Source organism: Vombatus ursinus, unplaced genomic scaffold (assembly GCF_900497805.2).
Source record: "Vombatus ursinus unplaced genomic scaffold, bare-nosed wombat genome assembly UNPS02014768.1, whole genome shotgun sequence".
NCBI lineage: Eukaryota > Metazoa > Chordata > Mammalia > Diprotodontia > Vombatidae > Vombatus > Vombatus ursinus.
In genome coordinates this window covers 11,880,169-11,903,289 of record NW_020954546.1, presented here as the reverse complement: position 1 = coordinate 11,903,289, position 23,121 = coordinate 11,880,169, and the positions used below count along the sequence as shown (strand labels likewise).

Here is a 23,121-nt window from a genome sequence, read left to right as displayed (position 1 = left end):
TTTGTATTCAACATGCTAAAGACCTTCCTCTGGCTACCACGTGGCCTATCCATCTGTTATCTCTCTCTGTTATCTCTCACTTATGTCCTAAGAATATGTCATAATTCTATGAGACTTTAAGACAGACCTAACTATGGAGATAATGTTCAGCCATCTGAATACTGATGTTAATTAAGCATGGGGAAAAACAAGGAAACATATGGTCACCTAAGGGAGATGCCCTGAAGAGAGTCAAAAGAAAAGAACGAGGCGGGGCAGCTAGGTGGCACAGTGGATGGAGCACCGGCCCTGAAATCAGGAGGACCTGAGTTCAAATCCGGCCTCAGACCAAACACTTGACACTTACTAGCTGTGTGACCCTGGGCAAGTCACTTAACCCCAATTGCCTTAAAAAAAAAATTTAAAAAAAAAAAAAAAGAAAAGAACGAGGCCTTGATGACGGTGAGATTCTTCTGACGTTTCTGTTTGCAGACGACTGACTGACTGCATTGTCAGAGAATGTCACAAAGTCTCTTTGGTGAAACTGATACCATTGCAAAAGAGTTTAGTTCAGCCATTCACACTTGAAAAACAAAGTGGATGCCAAATGCATGCATCAAGGAAGTCTACACACTCACACATACACATATATATGCACACATGTATAAATATGTGTGTGTGTGTGTGTGTGTATGTGTATACCTTAGGTTCTACAGATGAATGATGCTCTGGGGAGGTACTGGACCTGTGATTTCACTGGCGTAGGGTGCCCCCAGTGAGGAACTTCCTCTATCAATGCAGGTAGTCTCCTTCTCTGGAATTTAGTCTTAGGGAGTTGCCCAGAAGAGGCTAAGTGACTTGCCCATTTATGTGTCAGAGTTGGGATATGAACTCAGGTCTTCTTGGCTCCAAGAGTACGTCTCTTTGTACTAGTCTGAAATGATTCTAGTAGGGTAGGCTCAGAATTAAATAGGAAGAAGAGACCACATTTGGGAAATGGTACACCATGTTCCTAAATTTGTTTAACCAACCACAAAAACAATCTAGTAACCTTCCAAAATACGGAATAAAATCTTACATAAAATCCATTTAACTCAGTAGAACCAAATGAATGAACAAACAACAAACAAGCAACACATATTTTTGTTTTACGTCCCTTTCCAGATCAGGCCATAGTTCTATTGTGTTGTATTTCTTTAAAAATTTTTTTTTTTGCTTTGTACAGCTATAGTTGGTGTATATAGTTTTGTTATGATCTATTCCTTGCTTTTCGTTGCTTCATGTGGATCTTCCAATATCTCCTTGTATATTCCTTGTTGATAATTTTGTGGCATCATAATCCATTAAATTAACGTACTATAATTTACTCAGCCTTCTTCTAATTAGTAGAGGTGCAGCTTATAGCTTGTTCCCATTCGGGGGGCTATTTTTGCAGGGCTGTATTTCAGAAAATCTCAGTTTTTGGTAGCCTTCTCTTTCTTCAACAGGCCCTAGTCACCCCCATTCTCTCAACTGGTGCCTCCTCGCTTTTCTGAATTCCATCTCCCGTACAAGCTTACCACTGTAGGTAGAGGTGTAGGGACACCTGTACCCATGACATCAAAGGCAAATGACAATCAGACACATATTAGGGAAACCTGATCCTCTTTGGCATCCCTGAGCTGCCCTGAGACATGAATGGCAAAGACTCCAGATGTCCCATGTGTCAACGTGATGAGAAATCGGTGTCGCTATTAGCCAGCTCCCGGGAGAAGCCCCTCATGGGCGCAGCACCGCCCGCTGGCCAGAGGCCCTCTGGCCACATCCTGGTTGTGCTCTCTATGCCCTAGCTGTCTCTGCTGTGGGAGTTTCAGAGGCTGCTGCTCCAGGAGTGGATGTATCAACTGCTGCTCTAGGTTAGGGGTTGGATGCAGCCTTGTTGACCCTTCCTCCCCTCTCTAATTCCAGCCTCAAGTGCCTTCCATTAAGCCCCACAGTTATAAATATACCACATACATACATACATGCATGTATACATACATATACTAATAAATAAGTGAGTAAATGAATAAGTAAACGGAAAGATGAGTGGACAAATAGTTGCGCAGCAACTCCTGTGGAGAAGCCAGCCATCCCCACCAACTGCCAACCAACTGCCACTCACAGGACAGGCAATCCAACAGGGGGCATCATGGGCCAGGCAAACCGAGCCGCTACTACCACCAGGACCGCTATCCCCCTCAGCCCAAGAGCCTGGGGAATTGCCATGCCTGTAGCCCAGTGCCCTCGGCCATCATCCTGCGCAGGGGCTATGGACACAGCCACTGAGGACCCAGAGAGGAAAATCTTGTCACCAAAGGCCTTGGCCCTGTCCAGTGGTTCAGCATCAGAAGATGATAGGATTTCGCCAGTGGACATGGCCTTGAGGAAGGGTACCTTGTACCCTAAGAATCATGGGACTTTTCCCTGTGACTCGCAGCTGAAGCCTATGTGTTGTCTCCTGCATCAGAATGTGATCTGGTGAGCAGGGAGGGTCCTACTCTCCCCTTTGTATTCCCAGTGCTTTGGTACGTTTATTCATAAAGGGTCTATGGCTGTCAGTATGGGCTGGTTCATCTCACCCATCTGAGAAGCCCCTTTTAAGTCCCTGCAATAAACCCTCCTCCAGCAGCTCTAAATATTTCTGTACAGAGAAATCCTTTTTTTTCCTTTTTACGGTAGCTTTAGGATAAAGTGGTAACAAGCACCTAATTTTCACTGGGCCCACTACTGAAAAAGCCTCTCTCTTTAATAACAAAACAATACCGTGTCAGATGGCTCCCCTTAGAGAGTGTGATGAGCTGAGGCAAACGGCTCAGGCTAGTGGACAAACGTTGGACCACAGCTACTTCTAGCCATGCCACTTAATTACTACATGGCCTTGGCCAAGTCACTCTCTCCTCTGAGTGCCTGTTTATAAAGACCTCGTTCTGTTCCCAACCTCGGGATTCTCTGACCTCAGTTCTTATCTTGGCTTACAGCAAACCATTTCTACTCTGTGGGCTCAGTTTTCTTTGTAAAATGACGAAGTCCCTAGGATCTTTATGGATTGAGAGACGGAAGGGACTCGAGGCCATCTAATCCAGCCCCACACTTTACAGGGGAAGAAGCCAAGAAGTGAGGTCACACAGACGACAAAACTGCGATTCAAATCTGGGACTGCTGACTCGGGATGCTAAACCTCTGATCCTGGACTGGGTTATTTTGTGGGAAAGCTCCCCCTCCTCCCACTTACCTGGGGCATTGAGAAAATCTTCTGAGTCCTGAAGAAATGATAGGAAGCTGAGAAGCGTTCATAGCCCCCATTCAGGATGTAGACGGGGTGGCGGGTGTGCTCCGCCAAGACCTTGGCACCCTCTATGGCAGCCCCCATCACAACGTTGCCTAAACGAACAAGGAGCCAAAGCGAGAGAGTCAATCTTACTGCTTCTCTTACCCTTTTTCACCCTATTCTTGTACAAGTTGTGAATAGGTGATTGAGATATACAAGCACTAATCTATAGACTGAGCATATGGTCCAAATCGCCAATAGTGAGCAAAATGCAAATTCAAGCAGTTTCAGGGCACAACCTCATATTGGGCAGACTGGTAAAGAAGAAAGGGAGAAAAATGACTAATGCTGAAGGGGCTGCAGGAAAACCAGGCCCACTGGTGCCCTTGTGGTGGGGCAGTGAAAGTGATTTGGACTGTGCCCCCAAATGACTGATCTGTGCCTACATATGTACCCTTCGACCCAGCTCCTAAGAGGCCTATTTCTAGAGGCACCTGACAGCACCACAGTGGAGGGAGCGCTCGGTCTGGGGGCAGGAAGCATTGGGTTCAAATCTGGCCTCAGACACTTACTGTCCAGCCCGAGGCAAATCACTGAACCTCTGCCTGCCTCAGTTTCTTCCCAGGGCTGTTATGAGCATTAAATGAAACAATATTTGTAAAGTGCACTGCAAAACTTCTCGAAGTACTATATAACTGCTAGCTATTATTATTAACCTAAAGAGATCAAAGAAAGAGGAAAAGGATCTATATGAACAAAAATATTTCTAGCAGCATTTTCTATAGCAGCTCCAAAACTGAAAACTAAGGGCTGCCCTCCCATTAAGGAAAGACAAAACTAATAATGGTATATGAATGCAGTGGAATATCACTGTGCCCCAAGAAAGGATGAAATGGACAACTTCAGAACAAACTGGGAGACTCCTATGGACTAAGAACAAAGTGAGCAGAACCAGGAGAATGACTGAAAGGACAACATTTTAAAGACAAATCCCTTTGCACAGAACTGTGATCAATGCGGGGAGAAGCCAGGAGTCCAGAAAGCTGAAGAGGAAGCTCCCCACCCGCTTTCTGCCAGAGACCGCATGTACTCAAGATGCAGAACAGGACAGACATTTTGGGATGTGGTCAATGTGGGGATTTGCTTTACTGGGCCAGGCATACTTGTTTTGAGGATTTAGTTTTTGGATTTTCTTTTATTATTCAGTTGGTGCCTATGTGATTATAAATGCTTGTAAAAATAAACAAACAAACTTCAAAACAGCTAGCTGTAGCGCAAATTTTTAAAAAGACCATGTGCCTGTGAATGATTTAGTGTTACAATCAAATAGAATTTAACCACAAAGTTAATCAGGCCCATTTTTAATGATGTACATAACTATTATTACGCTAGGGAAGCAGGCAGTAAGCACTCATTATATATATATTTATCATATGCCAGCTCTGTGCCAGGCACTCTGCCAAGCGCTTCACAACAACTCTGTGTGGCGTAAATATCCCCATCTTAACAGTTAAAGAAGCTGAAGCAAGCAGAGGTTAAGCAAATTGCTGAGGGGTCGCACAGCTAGTAGGTGTCTGAGGCCGGATTTGAACTCAGGTCTTCCTGCCTCTAGGCCTGGTGCTCTATCTATTGTGCCACCTAGCTGGTTAATTCAGGAGAACCTGGCAAGTAACTTGATGAAATAAGTACAGTTAGCATTCTTTTTATTCAGTCACAGTTTCTGGGGTCAGAGGGCAGTGTTGAAGTGGAAATATTCACACCATACTCTGCCTTTGGGCACCAGTCTGCTAGAAATGATTTTATTTAATTTTATTTATGCTGGCCTCTTATTTATTTCTGGCTTGCAGAGATTTCAGAGTTTCCCCATGCCCATCCAACACAGGTCCACCTCAAGATCCTTTTACATAACATTCACATAAATCTTAAGGAAGAAAACCACGCCGGTAACAATACAGCTCTAGGTTAACCTTCAGAATGTCACCTGGGAGGAATCAAGAGGAACCTTCCCTGAGCTCTTCAGCAGAATCTGTACTGAACAGAGGCACCTCCCCTTCAATGGAAGAGGACACCACCTTTGTGTGGGCCCTTCAGGGCTGGGGAAAGCACCCTTATCACCCTTAATCTATTTCCCTAAAAAAAACCCTTGGCTTTTGCTCACTCGCTTTCCAAAAGTGAAAATCTAGAAAGAGTTTTAGGGTGGGGAAAAACTATTGCTTAACATTTCTAGAGAAACTAAAAAGGAGGTCTACTGCCTTACTCCACTGGGGACATGTGTCAAAAATGTTATTTATAACGTTGGAGGCCTGAGTGCTTCCCTCCACATCTAAGCCACAGACTGTGTGCTCAGACAGCCACACTCTATCCAGATGCCATCACCTTCAAATCAGGAAAGGAAACCTCAGGGAGCCTTAGGCGGGGGGAGTCATGGTCCCCAGGCTGTCGCCTGTGCCAAGGGATCATTGGCCATATGCCCCAGCAGCACTGGGTGGGGGAAGGGGTGGGGGCGAGGGGTTGGGCAGCACTGGCCGGGATTGTAGGAAGAGATAGGGGCCCCAGGCAGCGCTGCTGGGCAGGCTCAGGCCCCCTAGAGGCTGCTGACTTTCACGACAGAACCCCTGAGGAGCAGATCCCTAGTTCCCTGACTCCTTGATCAGTGCTGGAGTCACAGCATGAACTGTGAGCTGGCCAAAGTCTGTTTGACTGGTTTGGCCTGGAGACCAAGATTGCCAAAGGTTTTTCATGCCGCTGTACTGAGGAATTTCGGTTTCATCTCAGAGGCAATGGGGAGCTTCTGTAGGGCTAGAGCTCTGCTTGTAGAGGAAGAGCCAGGGACTGATGAGGCAGCCGGTGCCACAGGCCACGGGAGTATGGCCAAGGACATGGATTCAAGAGACATTGAGGAAGTAGAATCAACCAGATTTGGTGACTGATTGGCTAGGGGAGGTCTAGAAGAGGCGAGAGTTAAGAGAGACTAGCAGGGCAGTGGTGCCCTCAACAGGCACAGAGAAGTCTGGAGCAGGAATAGGTTTTAATAAGGGTTGTTGCTGTTGTTGAGACATTTTTCAGTTGTATCTGACTCTTTGCGACCCCATTCGGGGTCTTCTTGGCAGAGACACTGGAGTGGCTTGCCATTTCCTTCTCCAGCTCATTTTACAGATGAGGAAACTGAGGCATACAGGGTTAAGCAACTTGGACAGGGTCACACAACTAGGAAGTGTCTGAGGCTGGGGATACAGGACTGAAAATCAAGAGAAGGAAAACTGGAAAGCAGTCTGGGAGAAATGAAGCTTAGATCAACACCTCTCTATATTCTAACCTTAACTCTAATTCTCACTACCATTAAGTTCCAAATGGATACATGACCTAGGTCATGTCCCAAAAAAACAAGAAAATGGAAGGAGATTCCTTGCATAACTGCAGATAATAGAATTCTTAGCCAAACAAAGGACAGAGAAGATCACAGGACATAAAATGGACAGTTTTGACTATATAAAATTGAAAAGGTTTTACACAAACAAAAGCAATGTAGTTAGAAGGGAAATAATTCACTAGGTTAAAAAAAATCTTTGCAGCAAATTTCTCTGATAAAGGTCGGTTATCCAAGAAAAATCAAAAGTCATTCTCCTGATGATAAATGGCCAAAGGACACGAATATTTTTCAAAGGAAGAAATCCAAACTACCAAAAACAAAAACCCCACACAAAAATGCTTCAAATCTCTACTAATAAGAGGAATGCAATCTAAGACAACTCTGAGGTTCCATTTATACTCTTCTGACTGGCAAAGGGGACAAAAATTGACAGCAACAGCAGGAGAGGTTATGGGAAGACATGACTGCTGGTGGGCTGTGAACTGGTCTAGTCATTCTGCATCACTCAACTCTGCGTCCCTGTGACCCAGGAATACCATGCATGTGCCCCAAAGATATCAAATTAAAAGGGAAAGGATCTAGGGGCACAAAAATGTTGACAGTGGCACTTCTTCTTCTTCTTTTTTTTTTTTTAGGCAATTGGGGTTAAGCGACTTGTCCAGGGTCACACAGCTAGTGATTGTTATATGTCCGAGGTCGGATTTGAACTCAGGTCCTCCTGACTTCAGGGCTGGTGCTCTATCCACTGTGCCACCTAGCCGCCCCGGCACTTCTGTTATTATAGCAAAGAACCAGAAACAAATTGGGCACTCATCAATTTGGGGACTGGCTAAATAAAATTTGGTATATTGATGTATATGAATATCGTTGCTTTAAAAGAAATGATGGAAGGCAAAGGAAATCTGGGAAGATTTGTGTAAACTGACACAGAGTAAAGGGAGCAGAACCAAGGGAACAATTTATACAACAACATTGTAAAGACAGTTTTGAAAGAGATAAGAACTCTGGTCAATGAACTAACAATCATGTCTCTGGAAGAATGGTGATAAATTGCACCTCCTACTGTGTGGTGGAGAAGTGATGGATTATAGATGCAGGTCTTACTATTACAACACCCATCTGTTTTGTTTGACTGTACTTTGACTATAAGCAAGGTGATTTATTTGGGGAGGAAGAAAAAGTTGTGGGGAGAATTGGGGGGAATGTAGTAATGTAAAAAAAGGAAGAGAGTAAAGAACATAGTGAAAAGGAAACATTAAAAAAAGCACAGAAGAGATGGGGGTGGAGTTCAGAGGGGGACAGGGACAAGCAGGGCAACGTTGTTACTACCACAAGTCGTATGCGGTGGATTTGTGGTTTCGGGTACGATATTCTGGCCTTTGTGTATGGAAATATTCATATTTAACGATGATTTCCACAATAAAAAGAATTTCATTTTTAAAACAGGTGAAAGTAATCTCGAAGGCCATCTAATTCAATCTCCTCATCTTACAGTAAGGAAGCCGGGGCCCAGACAACTTAAATGCTTTAGGATCCCAGGCTCCTAGACTTAGAGCTGGGAGAAACCATCAAAACCATCTGGCCCAATGTTCTCACTCTACAGACAAGGAGACCAAGGCCTTGGGCAGGGCTGGGGAATCCACGGCCTCGAGGCCACGTGTGGCCTTCTAGGTCCTTGGCTTCAGCCTTTTGACTGAGTCAAGTTTTACAGAACCAATCCTTTTACGAAGCAGATTTGTTCTGTGAAGTTTGGATTCAGTCAGAGGGCCACACTTGAGGACCTAGAAGGCCACAGGTTCCCACCCTGACGATGAAGTGACCTAGCAATCTTAGCCCAGGTCCTCGGGTTCCAAAGCTGGCCCTGAAGGCTGCCTCCTCTAACGAAAGTCATGGCAATGGGGCATCAGTGGCCTCAGGACAGGGAGTTGTACAGACCTACCTTCCTCCTCATCCTCAGAGCTGTCAGGCTTGTCTTTTTCCTCGAGCTCTATGCTCACGTCCAAGGAGTTGGTGATTCCATCATAGACGATGCAGAACTTCACACACTCCAGATCCATTGACTCTGGAACAACATATTTACCTCCCTTCTAACAAGATAAGAGAATAAAGTTAGAGGGTTAACATCATGGAGTCCTAGTAAGGAAGCAACATGGTGCGGCCCCTTCCCTGGGCAGGCAGCGTTCACGTATCGTCCAGAATGCTTTGGAAATCCTCAACCAACAGGGTCACAAGGTAAGCAGTGAATTTAGGGAAGGCTCATCATTCATCACAGGACCCTATAACTGAAACAGATTTCAGCACTCAGCCAGTTTAATCAATGCAGAAATCCCTCCTAACAGCAACACACCTGGTGGTTGGCTGGTATATCTGGTATGCCTCAGAAGGCAGGAATTTTCATTTTCAAATAGCTCTGATATTCAGAAAATTCTTCTCTGAAGGCCAGTCTCCTGTGCCTTCCCCAAGTGGTCCCAGACTAAGGTGGATCCCTCTCCAATTTTGGCTCCCCTAAGCCTTCTTCCTTTGTACAAAACCTCATTGTGTGTCATGCATTTAATAAATGCTGAGCTCAGTGAAAACGAATGAGTTTTGTCTTGGTCAGGTGTTCAAAGGAGGTAGATTCTAAAGAAAAGAGACTTTCTGAGGAAAGCAGGTGAAGGCAGGCAGAGATGTCCTCCCACCTTTTAATTTCTCTGATTGTACATGGGGGCGAGGGAGCTACTTACTAAGCTAACTGCTGGAGTTACATCAATAATAAGTGTACTGCCCTCCCAGGGAACCTCGAGGAGGATGCCTTCTCCTGGGTGGGTGGCTAGTTTTGTTTTTGTTCAGTCCTTCAGTTATAGCTGACTCTTCGTGACGTCATGGACTTCTCCATGGCATTCTCTTGGCAAAGATACTGGAGTGGATTGCCATTTCCTTCTGAGGTTGTTTTTTTTTTTTTTTTTAACAGATGAGGAACTGAGGCAAATAGGGGTGAAGTGACTTGCCCAGGGTCACACTACTAGTGTCTGAGGCCAGTAAGTATCTGAACTCAGGTCTTCCTGACCCCAGGCCCAGTGCTCTATCTACTCCTATAGTCAGTACCACAATTCACCTCTCTTTGAATGGGAGAAAAGGTACCCGTGCTGAGCGCTAACACTTTCTGTCTCTTTTCCCTTCCACAAGCTTTGGCCGCCATCACTGGCCCTGCTCTCAAATGCTTCCTCTACCCAGACACTCAGAAAGCTGGAGATGGGTCAGGGGCTGAGCAAAGGAAGAGAGACAAGAGGGGGGACTTTAAAAGATGAAAATAAACTTGGTTAAGGCACCAAATAGCTAGTGTAGACCCTTTCAGGCCACATGCTTTCCTTCTTCCATTCTACTTTAAAAAATTTCATTGACAAGCTTTGCTTCAACACATCATACAAAGCCCCAGTGTACTTCTAACTGAATATTTCTCAACGTTCAATCAATCAAGAAACATTCATCACGCACCCACTATGTGTCAGGTGCTATGCTAAATGCTGGTGATAAAAAGGCAAAAAAAGGAAACATTTCCTGTCCTCAACGAGCTTAACTTTTGTTGGGGGAAACACCACCCACATATATGTTTCTGTGTCCCTATGCATGCATATATATATACACACGTGTGTATACATATATACACACAGATGTATACACACATATATACACGCAGGTGTATACATGTCTATACATGTATACACATATGTATATACACGCATATACGAATTTTGTCTCGTATACATACACACATACATACATACAAACATACACACATACATACATACAAACATACACACATATACACACACAGGTGTCTGCAGTCATATTCTGGGGCAATGCTCCCAAACTGCCCTCGAAGGTCGGGTCCCCCTCCATTCAGAGTTCTAGGGGTAATCCTGTGGGGCTGGACTTCCAACATTATCACTCACATGTTCCTACTGTGTGTATTCCATTAACAAACATTTAGAAGACTCTGTTCTTTCCAGAGGCATTTACTCCACAAGCTTAGCAAGGACAATTGGTACATTTCCCCAAAAATCTTGGAACACACTTTGCCATGAATAAAATGGCGTCCATGGGATGACTGAGCTCAGACTTGGAGCAGTGAGACACCCATGTGGGGAAGTCCTGTAGCACAGGGATAACTCACAGGTCCTAGCACTACACATCCTTCCTGGAGACCAACCCCTGCACTCCTCTCTTTCCTTCCGCATCTGTCTCTCCATATCCATCTGTCCTTGGGATTTCTCTGCTCTCAGATGGATGCACTGCTGCTGGGCCAGTGACAAGGCCAATTGTAGAGAGGACAGAGGAGAGACTCCCCAAGAATGATTCTCAGGGCATCAAGGTGGTGCAGTGGATGGATAGAACACCAGCTCTGCAGTCAGGAGGACCTGAGTTCAAATCTGGCTTTAAACACTTACTAGCTGTGTGACCTTGGGCAAGTGACTTAACCCCAACTGCCTCAACAACAACAACAACAAAAAGTGATTCTCTTTCAGGGGCCTGATTCTTCTACTTCTTGTTCCAACTCTGGAACTAGGAATCCTGCTCTGCTGGCTTAGCAATCTGCTGAAATTCCTCCAGCTATTTAAAATCCCTTCTTGACCCAATTAGAGAGGCTCACAACTCACACTTAAACTCATCTGGCTCACACATTAAAACTTCATCTGGTTAACTACATTCTGTGATTGCATTAGTTGAGCTGAAGGGTGGGGGTGAAATCACAGACCCCTTTCCGTTAAAAACAAAAAACGAAAGCGTCCCTGTCCTCAAGGATATTACATTCTATTGGTGATGACAGCATATACATATATGAATATATACAAGAAAAAGTTGTATAATAAATACAAAGCCTGAAACAGGTAAGTAAAACAACATTAAAAAAGTAAACACTACCGATATTTTTGTAGCAGTTGTGTGTATTTGTTGTTTGGTCCTACCTTTGTTTTGTTTATTCTGATCAATTCTGCTTTTAAAGGAGAAAAAGGCTGAATGTTTGCCAAAGTTCTTTGTAGCGTCTATCCCACCCTAGGAGAAGTTGATAGAACGCTCTTATGATATCACCTTAAGCATTATCTAACTCCTGCAGCAAATGGAGAAGGTAGAAATCTTCCCCAGTTGTGTTTTCAGCTGAGATTGTCCCTGGGAACAATTTTCTTCTTCATTCCAAATGCTGTATGCATTTAATGGTGTGCAAGACTTACTACTGAATCAAACATGGAGACACCAAAAAGATTTCAGTGGTGCCTGTCCACTGGCTCCCTATTCATCTCTCCTATTAGAAGTAAATTACATTACGTTTCTATGGCACTCTGTGGCTATAAAGCACTCTACATCCATTATCTCATAACAACATTTTAAGATCATTCCAATTCAATTCAATTCAATCCAATCCTACAAGCATTAAGTGCAAGGCATTGAGCTGAGTGCTTGAGATAAAACCAAATCAAACCAAACCAAACACAGAAATGAAATAGTTCTTGCCCTCGGTGGGCAGGTTCTACTGAGGACAGCAGATAAACAGACATAAGTCCATGCAAAATTACATATTTCCAAGAGGGAAAGATCACTGACAACTTCGGGGGAGGGGGAATATACAAAGTCTTTGAGTAGGAGATGGCATCTGAGTTTGTAAGAAGAAGAAAGCCAGGGATTCTAAGACATGACTGTGAGAGACGACAGTATTATAGACAGGGAGGACAGTCTATGCAAAGGCATGGAGGTGGGAGATGTTATATTCAGAGAACCGCTAATAGGCTGGTCTGACTGGAACAGAAGGCATTAAGGGAAGTAATATGAAGCGAACATAAGAAGACTGAAAATGAAGGTACAAGTATTATCGCCTCCATTTTACAGATGAAGAAATTGAAGCTCAGGGTTGATGACTTGGTCAAGGTGACTTGACTTGTACGCGGCCCCACTCAGGACTGCGATTCCAAGCCCTGGGGTCTTTCCACCACATCATGCTGAGAAGAGCAAGGAGAAACCAAGGGAGGCTCAGCGCTAGCTACAAACAGCAAAGCTCACCAACACACAGATGGTGCAGCACTACAAAGTACCTGCTTCATCCTCTGGGCGGTGATGATGTGGCTTTCATCATATTCTCGTTTGGTACGGACATCTGAAACAGAAAGCATTTAAGCAATCACTCCAGCTGACACAGTAGTGCTGTAGCCATCATCAACTCTATTGGCTAAAAGGCCGTGTGACGTTTGCTTCCTGTTCCTCATACGTGGCATCCCATCTCTCATTTCCGGGCCTTTGCACAGACTGGCCCCATGCCTGGAACACTCTCCCTCCTCACTTGCACCCCTTGAATCTGCAGCCTCACTCAAGCGTCACATTAAATGCTACCTCCTACATGAGGCCTTTCTGGACCCTCTCAGTCGCTAGCGCACCTCTCTCCAAAAGTACATTGTTTACTTTGTATGTCTTCTTTGGTGGACACATTGTTTTCCCTCAGCAGAGCATAAGCTTCTTGAGGGCAGGGACTGTTTTCATTTTCCTCCTTGGCACAGGGCCTGGAACTTCCTATGCTTGTGGAATGGAAGTGAATTCTCAACACTCTCTTCTTTCCTTGCCTATATCAGAAAACAGGGCATCTCAATGTAAAAAGTAAAAACCCCATCAGGACTCAGTTACTCTGCTGACTTTTACCTACATTATCTTTTCTTGTGGAGGGAGGTCACTCTGGCTCTCTCCCATCAGGCATCAGGCTTGAATCTCTACAAGATGATCTCCTCCCCCAACTTGATCACATGCTTTCTTTTTTGCAACTTTTCCCAACTGCCTTTAAAATAAATCCTTCCAGAACCTGTTTCTTGACAGACTAGGAATTAGAAGGCCTGGGTTTACTTTTGTTCTGGGACTATCATTACCAAACCAAATGAGTTTGGGGCGGTCATGGCTCTCGGGCCCTCAGCTTCCTTAGTAGAATGAGGGGTTTGGATGTGAGGAGCTGGAGACCCTCTTCCATATCATTATCATTCTGTGACGCTTCCTTCCCACAGATTCTTTTTTTTTATTAATTTATTTTATCAACAATCACTTCCATATGCTTTTGAGTTTAAAATTTTTCTCCCCCTCCCTCCCCACCACGGTGCACAATCTGATATAGGCTCTACATACACATTCCTATTAAACGTATTTTCACATTAGTGATGTTGTAAGTAAGAATTAGGACCAATAGAAGGAGCCACCAGAAAGAGGAAACAAAACTGAACAGAAGATAAAAAATAGCAAATAGTATGCTTTGATCTGCATTCAAACTCTATAGTTCTTTCTTTGGATGTGGGTAGCATTTTCCATCACGCGGCCTTCGGAGATGTCTTAGATCCTTGTACTGCTCGGAAGGGTTAAGTTTATCACTATTAGTCATCACACAACAAGGCTGTTATTGTGTACAATGTTCTCCTGGTTCTGCTCACTTCACTCAGCATCAGACCATACTAGTCTTTCCAGGTTTTTGTGAAGTCAACCTGTTCATCATTTCTTTTCTTTTCTTTTCTTTTTTTTTTTTTTTGCTTTTTTGGTGAGGTAATAGGGGTTAAGTGACTCGCCCAGGGTCACACAGCTATTAATGTCAAATATCTGAGGCCAGATTTGAATGCAGGTCCTCCTGACTCCAAGGCTGGAGCTCTATCTACTGCGCCACCTAGCTGTCCCCCATCATTTCTTATAGCACAATAGTATTCCATTACATTCATATACTGCAACTTGCTCAGCCATTCCCCAATTGATGGGCATCCTCTCAGTTTCCAATTCTTTGCCACCACAAAAAGAGCTGCTATAAATATTTTTGTACATGTGGGTCCTTTTCCCATTTCTATGATCTCTTTGGGATATAGCCCTAGAAGTACTATTCCTGGGTCAAAAGGTATGCACATTTTTATAGCCCTTTTGGCACAGTTCCAAATTGCTCTCCAAAATGGCTGGATCGTTTCACAACTCCACCAACAATGCATTAGTGTTCCAATTTTCCCACATCTTCTCCAACATTTATCATTTTCTTGTTTTGTCATCTTGGCCAATCTGATAGGTATGATGTAGTACCTCAGAGCTGTTTTGATTTGCATTTCTCTAATCAATAGTGATTTAGAGCATTTTTTCATATGACTAGAAATGGCTTTAATTTCTTCATCTGAGAACTGCCTGTTCATATCCTTTGACCATTTATCAATTGGGGAATGACTTGTATTCTTATAAATTTGACTTAATTCTCCATATATTTTAGAAATGAGGCCCTTATCAGAGAGACTGGTTGTAAAAATTCTTTCCCAATTTTCTACTTTCCTTCTAATCCTGGTTGCATTGGCTTTGTTTGTGCAAAAACTTTTCAATTTAATGTAACCAAAGTTATCCATTTTGCTTTTTGTAATGTTCTCTATCTCCTGTTTGGTCCTGAATTCTTCTGTTCTCCATAAATCTGATAGGTAAACTATTCCTTGCTCTCCCAGTTTGCTTACAGTATCAGCCTTTATATCTAAATCACGAACCCATTTTGACTTAATTTTGTTATATGGTGTGAGATTTTGATCTATGCCTAGTTTCTGCCATACTCTTTTCCAGTTTTCCCAGCCCACAGGTTTTTTTAAAAACAATAATATGGGTTACATTTGAAATAAGCTACGTTTAGGACAGACAATAAGTTTAGGAGTCACAGCTCCTGACTTCTAGAACAGTAGTATACAAAGTGAGGGCCTGGGTGTGACTCCCAGAGGCACAAGATCCGCTCTCCAAAGGGTGGCAGTATGGATCTTGGCCTCGCCGCAAGAGCTGGCCTCCAACCTTGAAGGTACCCTTTGCCTATCACAGCCCTCTTGCTGTCTGGTAATCTCCCCACCTTCCCCCTTTGGCATGGGGTGTTAATCACTTCACCCCAGCAGCTTTACAGGTGCCCCTGAGAAAATTCTCTCCTTCCCCAATATCCTCCCTTTGCCCTACCACCCCAGACTGCTTTATAGATTGGGCAGACATCCTCCAGGGACAGGGATGTTACAGTCTACATCCTTGACATTCCCTATTTCTGTAGAGGGCACCGCCATCTTTGCAGTTGCTCAGGTTTGCAACGTCAGGTTTCCTCTGTGTCTTCACTTTGACACACTTCACATATCTAAGTAGCTGCCAAATCTCGTTTTTATCTCTACCACATCTCTTGCAGAGGATTCCTTTTCTTCTCTCAGGCGACAGTCCTTGATTAAGGCCTGTATCAGCTCCCTTGGACTATTGCGATGACCTCTGATTGGTCACCCTGTCTCTCCTCACTTCAGTCCATTGTCCATACCACTGTCAACATGAACTTCCTAAAGCACAGATCTGACCACATTATCTGCCTATTGATTCCCCATTGCTTCTAAGAGCAAATATAAACTCTAGCTTTTAAAGCCCTTTACAACCTGGTCTCAACCTACATCCCCTCTTGTACTCTATGGACCAGCCAAACTGGACTTCTGGCTGTTTCTTGCAATCAAACACAAATGCTACTAAAATATCCAAAGATGAACAAGAAATTAAAATATGATGCACTCAAATCAATACCTACGATATGCCAGGTACTATGCTGGGTGCTAGGGATACAAGCACAAAAAATGAAATAATCCCTAGTTGCACTGAGCTCACGTTCTAATGGGGCAGATGAGAGGTAGACACGGATTTATATTGAAACTTTTCTGTTAAGTTGAAATCAGAGATGTTTCACTTTCGTTTCTGTGTTGTGTAGGGTGAATATCAACACAGAAAAACATGACTCCTGGTGAACAGCTGTGATGTTTACTGATTATTATGACCTGTTGTTTGTGACATTTTATCCTTCTTTTTTTAAAAATTTCCACATTAGTCATGTTGTGAAAGAAAACACAGACCAAAGAAACCCAAGAAAAGTAAAGTAAAAAAAGTATGCTTCGATTTGCTTTCAGACTCCATCAGCTGCGATACTGTCTATTGTTCAATAAAACTGTGTATTAAAAAAAGAAATTCACCCAGGTATGGCCTCTCTGGCCACATTCTCCAACTCCTTTTCCCAGGATGGCCTGTTGTGATCTTAGATCCAAAACTCTTTTGGCCTTCAGGGAAGACAGGCTCTGCATACTGGGCCAGTGTGGCCCAAGCTTCTTCAGTGGGATCGCTATGATGTGACTGGCCTTTCTTTTGGGATGTCTAGTCCTTACCTGGGGAGATGTCACGGGGCCAGGTGGGACAAACTGGGTTTGTTTGGGCTCTTTCCCTGCACAACGTAGGCCTCTCTTTTGCATATCTACTCTAAGTCACCAAGTGACCCCTTGATTGTCCCTTCACTTGCGAGCACAAACATTAAGGTGAATCACATGGATCTCACTCCCTGCTCATGTAGGTCAGCAGATGTCCTTCTGCCTGAATCAATCAATCAATCAATCAACAAGGATCTGGGTTCTGTCTAGCCTGCAGCTGCAGCTGCTTCTGATCCCCCTTGGGGTGCTGGGGAAGGGGATGAGGCAGTGGAGGTGGTCCCTGGTGCTGGAGAAACCTTGCCAACTGTAACACAGAGTCAGAGGCTTTCTTTCCCTTTCATTGAAGACTATCGAGGAACTGGACACGTGGGGGCTGTGCATTCTCTACGCCTCCAATTTTCCAACCATCCTGTGTACTCATGGGCTGCTGCACTTTGGAAATGTGCAAGATCAAATGCCAGTGCCTTCAGGACTTCCAGTAATCTCCGATGATTCTCTGGATCAACTCCCGCCCTCTGACATTACTTCTGGAGTATTTCCTAGCCCCAGATTCAAGCAGTTCCCTTCCTGGACAATGAGAATGAGTTCTTCGTAATGATGCAGGTAGGCTGTGGTCTGCCCTCCATGACTAACTATAGTCACAGAGCCACTGATGGTGTGGACATCAGGTCCCTGACTGTTGTAGAGGGAATGGCCACGGAATCATGAGCTGCAGCTTCTCCCAGGAGGCTTCTTATTATCATTCCCAATTCATCCTTCTCTTAGCAAGAAGGCCTTAAAATGTCTTATCATCTCGTGGTTAGCAACAGAGCATTTAATACCTAGTTCCCAAATGGTGCTAATCACAGTAACCTCTCTGGGGATACTGGGATGTTCTACTGTGTCAGACAGCTGACACACTACAGCTATTCCCATATACCTTATTAAGCAGCAGTTTACATTCCCCTAAAGGGCTCACAGTCAGGTGTCAGTACTCAGTGCAGACCAAATCCTATGGTTGCGCACAAATTTTCTACCAGCAGAATAATCATGGTGATCATTCCAGGATTCAAGAATGTAATTTACAATGAGAGTTCCGTGAGATCACTTCACCAATAAACAACAAAGTTCAATGACACTGGCATTCAACAGTATAACAATTACTTAAAACAACTGGTCTGGCCTGTAAGAGTGGTGCTGTTCAACTCTGTTATCAAATTATAGCCTAGAAAGAAAAAAAAAAAGAAATGGAAAGCATTCTACAGCAGTTCTGAAGTTCTACAGCAGGGAACCTTAGTTTAACCAAACTAGACTTATTCAATAAAAAAAAAGAAATGGGTCCCAGATGGGTCCCAACAAAACAAAATGCCCCTTTTGGCTATACCCAGGTTCATGGTACTGTTGAGATCATCGTCTATGTAAGTCCACAGAATTCTCACCACTGTACCTGTCTATGCTAGGTGACACAAAATCAAAACACAAAGAATTTAATCATAAAAGCAACATAAATACAAGGAATTCAATGAGTTAATAAACATTCTTGTCACCTATGTCAAAATCTGCCACCTCCAAAGGCATCCTGGAAGGTGCTCTCCAACTTCCTAAGTAATCCTTCTATCTCCTCAATGGGAGTGAGGCCGATCACACATGGTACCAGGGCTGAAAATCAGTTCAAAGCTGTTTGGCTTAATCACTGCCCAATTTCAGCATAGTGGTCAATCAAGCACTTAATTCTCATGGCACGGAAAGCTACAGAATGCTGCCTTCTTTTGGCTTGGGAGTGCTGACTTCTCAGGAACTAGACTCTCCCTGACACTACCATCTCTGTTACCCCTTTTAGGCTATAGCCACTCCACTTCTTGGCCTTCTACCTCTCCCACTAAATTGAGATGCTAACAGTACTGGAAAAAAAAAATCTTCCCAAACTAGATTACATCATTATGGAGTGTTCACACTCACCCACTTTGGAGGAGTGTAGGCCAGAAAATTTCCTTCAATGAATCAGGCTCTTTTGGCTCCAAGTATTGTATAAAATTGATAATCCATAAATATATCCTTTCCATTAACAATACTCTATTTTGTATTACAGTCATTGTTGTACTTCTTATCAGAATATAAATCCTAGGGTAGCTACTGCCCTGCAAACTCCACTGTTGCCCATGTAGGAAATGCACACAGGAGCAGGGAGATGTCAGAAGACCAATATTAGCAGGGATGCCCAAACACCAGGGCTCAAAAGAAACTAGAAAAATACACCTTTTGCATGAACTTAAACCTCTCTGGACCCCTGGCTTTCTTGGACTTTTATCTAACCTTGGTCCAGGTTCCTTTGCTTCCCACTGTGGATCCTGACACTACCACACTCTGACTCTGAGCCCAACATGCTCACCACCTCAGGAGAACTGACTCTTGTTATCTCCAGAAACTCCCCACTTGCCTCTAGCCCTTCCTTCAGATATATGACCTTTATAGACTGCCTCACCCAGACTACTGGACCAGCTCACTTTACAGCACCACTCTCTGGAGGCATCTCTGTCATAGCCTCTGGCCAGACCTATTTCTGCATCACTGCACTCCCTTTGCTCAGGCTGGACAGGGAGGAGAGATTATTGGACCTGGTCTTATCCATCTGTGTATTCATTCTCCACAACATAGGCAAGTTTAGGACCCCAGATGTACAAGATGTTTAGTGAGCAATTCTATTCAACAAACAAATAGGGATGGAATGTCTGACTTACCTAGTAAATAGAGATAGTTGGTCTCTGCTAATCTGGAGTGCTTTGTTTCCTGATTTAAGATATTGTAAAGTGTTGTTGGCTCACACAAGAGGAATCCAGCCATTCTATTAGGAAGGGATAATAAAAAACTTGCATAAATACATTTCTTTCCATCTTAAAAATGTCATTTACTAGGAAGTAATAGATTGATTCAAATCTCTACTTCTTAAGCTATTAAGATAGAGATTCAAAGAATCATTTAAATGTCTCTAAGAAGCAACTTCAAAGAATTTATAATGCAGCATCTTCAGTGAAGAATAAAGGTTTCAAAAATATTATATTAAGCAAAACATACTTGTACTACGGGGCAGCTAGGTGGTACAGTGGATAAAGTACCAAGTTTGGAATCAAGAAGACTCATCTTCCTGACTTCAAATTTGGTCTCAGCCACTGTGTGACCCTGGGTAAGTCACTTCAACCTGTTTACCTCAGTTTCCTCATCTGTAAAATGAACTGGAAGAGGAAATGGCAAACCACTCCAGCATCTCTGCCAAGAAAACCCCAAATGGGGTCATGAAGAGTCAGACATGACTGAACTTGTACTATGCATATATACATATATATACATATACACACACACATGCATATGTGTGTATATACACAGAGTACCATCCATATATGTATATATGTATACGTATATATATATCTGCATATATGAATAGGTAGAATACAGAATGGTCAGAAAGATATTTAGGGCTCTAGAATCAATGATAAGGTATATTTTCAAGACATTTATCCAAATCCAATTCAAAAGTTGTATTAAAATCTTATTCCTCATATTGTACATACTGTCAGACATAATCAAGATGTGTGTTGGTTTCGTTAAATTGCTTTCTTTCTTTCTCTTTCCTAATATTTGTTATAAGGGATGGTTCACTGCATTGGGGAAGGAGAGGGAATATGTTTGAAAATGAATGAACTATAACAACAAAAAGCATCAATAAAAATAAAAATTTTAAAATTCTTATTCACTAAGACAATAAAAAATAAACAAAATTCAGGTTTATGAGAAGCCAAGGTCATTATTTCTAATATTCCACTGTTACATAAATGTCTTTTTTTTAAGGTAAAACATATTGATTTTTTAATGCTTTACCTCATTTGCCATGGGAATTTAGGTTTGGAGAGAAGGTTATGTCCTTTTTTCTAGTTAACACCAACTAAATGAAACTAAAAACAACAATTTCTTGAGAGTTCTCCATGCAATGTAAGCTTCTTAAGAAGTTTGTTTTATTTTTTGGTCATTTTATCTTCAGTGCCTAGCACAGGACCTGGGACTTAAAAATGCTTTATTGACTAAAGAAATAGGAAGTGTCCTATGCCCATTTCTTTGCTAAGACAATGTGTGTATATATACATATATATATACATATGTGTGTGTATATATGTATATATACACACACATATATATATTAACCACTGATTAAGAGGATCATAGATTTAGTTACAAGGGGCTTTCATATTATATGATCCAAAGTCCCTCACCTTTACAGATGAGGATACTAAAGGCCAGAGGTCATTTCACAGAGGTAATAAGCGGCAGTAAATCCCGATTTCAAAACCAGCACATGCTCCGCTGCTACTGCATGGAATTGCTTATGCAATGGAGCATGCGCTCATTTTGAAACCGGGATTTAAACAAAAAACATTCCTAAGCCGCACTCCTGTCGGGTCCTCAACCAGTGTCTAAATAGATTAAAGCTTCATAAAATAATGAAAAAACAAACAAACAAACAACAATTCAGCACATGCTCCATTTCACCAGGATATATTAATGTGGTGCCTCTATGTATACATAGTTTCTATCAGCAAGTGTATGTAGATGCGTGAATGTCTTCTGGGAGGAAAGTTACGGGGGCATGCTGATGTGGCACAAAACAAACTGCGGTGCCCTCACAATCTGGCCTAGTCGGTCCGCTGCCCTTTTAGTCATCTCTTGTTAGTGACCTGGGAAAGGCAGCGATGGTGTAACAGAGAACTGGCCTGGAAGCTGGGAATCTGGGTTCAAGTTCTAGCTCTAACACACCCTGGCTGTGTGACTCTGAGAAAGTACTTGACCTTTCTGGGCTCTGGGCAAGTCTCTAAGGCGGTGAGTAGCAGAGAACACTGACCTGAGCTGGCAGACCCAGTTTGCTCAGATCCAGAGATCGCTACTCTACCACCTCGCTTTACGCCCGACCTTCTGATGCTGGGCTTCAGACCTTTTGTGTGCCCTGGACCCCTCGGGCCTAAGGAGCCCTTCTCAGCGCCGGGTCTTTAAAAGCATAAAATAAAATAACAAAGGAAACCGATTATATTGGAATGCGGTGGACAGCCCTCCTGGCTCCGTACCCTGGACCTCGGTCACAGCCCCCGGGCCAGACGGGACTCTGCGCCCCCTGTGCCCCGGGTCCGGCCCGGCTCGAGGGACAGCCCTTGCCTTGATTCACCTTTGTATTCGTCACGGCGATTTAATATTACTGCTATTATTATTACTATTATAGCTAATACTCCCCTCCTCCTCCTCCCTCCCTCCCCACTTCCTTTCTCCTGCCTCAGCCTCCGCCTCCGCCTCCGCCTCCGCAGCGGCTTCTTCCTCCGCTTCCGTCAGCAACTGGTTGCTAAGGACCAAACGCTCGACGGTTGCGAAGTCCAAATCCCACCAGCCTCCCAACTCTCGCGTGATTTGAATCCCCTCCGCGCCGTCCCTCTCAACCTTGGCAGGCGGGCCGGCCGGCGAGAAGGCGGAGAACGGGAAGGAGGGGGGCAGGGAAATCTCGCGGGATTTGGAAGGCTGACCTCGCGAGATTGGCCGGAGCGGGAGGGAGGCGTGGCCCGGCGACTGCGGCAAATCTCGCGGGGTTGGAGTCCGAGAACTAAAAGGGGTTGTGCGTGCTTGCGTGCGTGCTTGCGTGCTTGCGTGCTCGCGTGCTCGCGTGCTTGCGTGCTTGCGTGCGTGCTGTAGGTCGTTGGAGTCACCGGCCGCTCTCCTTCCCGGCACCGGACTCGCGCCCTCCGTCCGTCCCACCATGCTGTCGTCCTTCGCCCGCCCCGTCGGCGCCGCCCTCCGCCGCGGCCTAAGCACCTCGGCGCAGGTAAGGCCCGTCTGACAGGAGGCCGAGGCCTCGGGGCCTGGACGTCCTGACAGGAGGGGCCTGCCCTGCCCTTTACAGAGAGGGAAACTGAGGCCCGGGAGGTGAAGGCAGCTCCGTAAGGTCATAGGATGACAGGCAGTGGAGCTGGAGGGGGAGGGTGAGACCTTTCTGTTACAGGGGGTGGAAACTGAGGCCTGTGAGGGGAAGGAACGTGGTAGAGTCGTAGGATTACAGATAATAAAGCTGGAGGCCCGGGAGCGGAAGGAACTTCAGAGGGTCTTAGAATGACAGGTGCAGGCCAAGTGCCAGGCTCACACATGCCAGCAGAAAGATAGGTCGTGTCCTCCAGGAGCAGTCAGCCCGGTGGGAAGGATAAGGGGGCATGGTGGGGAAGGCCAGAGCGTCAGAAGCATGGCCCACCCAGTCCTGTCCTTAAAATGGA

At 44.2% G+C, this 23,121-nt stretch overlaps 1 protein-coding gene across 2 annotated transcripts in view; it reads right to left on the bottom strand.

Annotated features, from left to right (window-relative positions):
- The window catches only part of STYXL1 (serine/threonine/tyrosine interacting like 1), a 58,814-nt gene extending 36,967 nt beyond the window's left edge, over positions 1–21,847 (bottom strand). The window contains exons 1-5 of one of the 2 annotated variants that reach the window (XM_027862294.1): positions 21,717–21,847; positions 19,567–19,670; positions 12,704–12,765; positions 8,578–8,725; positions 3,233–3,381 (exon numbers count right to left, since the gene is read on the bottom strand). In XM_027862294.1, the coding sequence (XP_027718095.1) occupies positions 3,233–3,381; positions 8,578–8,725; positions 12,704–12,765; positions 19,567–19,669 (462 nt within the window). In that variant the 5' untranslated portion in view covers position 19,670; positions 21,717–21,847. The remainder of the gene's footprint in view (positions 1–3,232; positions 3,382–8,577; positions 8,726–12,703; positions 12,766–19,566; positions 19,671–21,716) is intronic. The other variant, XM_027862296.1, reaches the window with a different exon arrangement.
- Between the last annotated feature and the right edge of the window lie 1,274 nt (positions 21,848–23,121).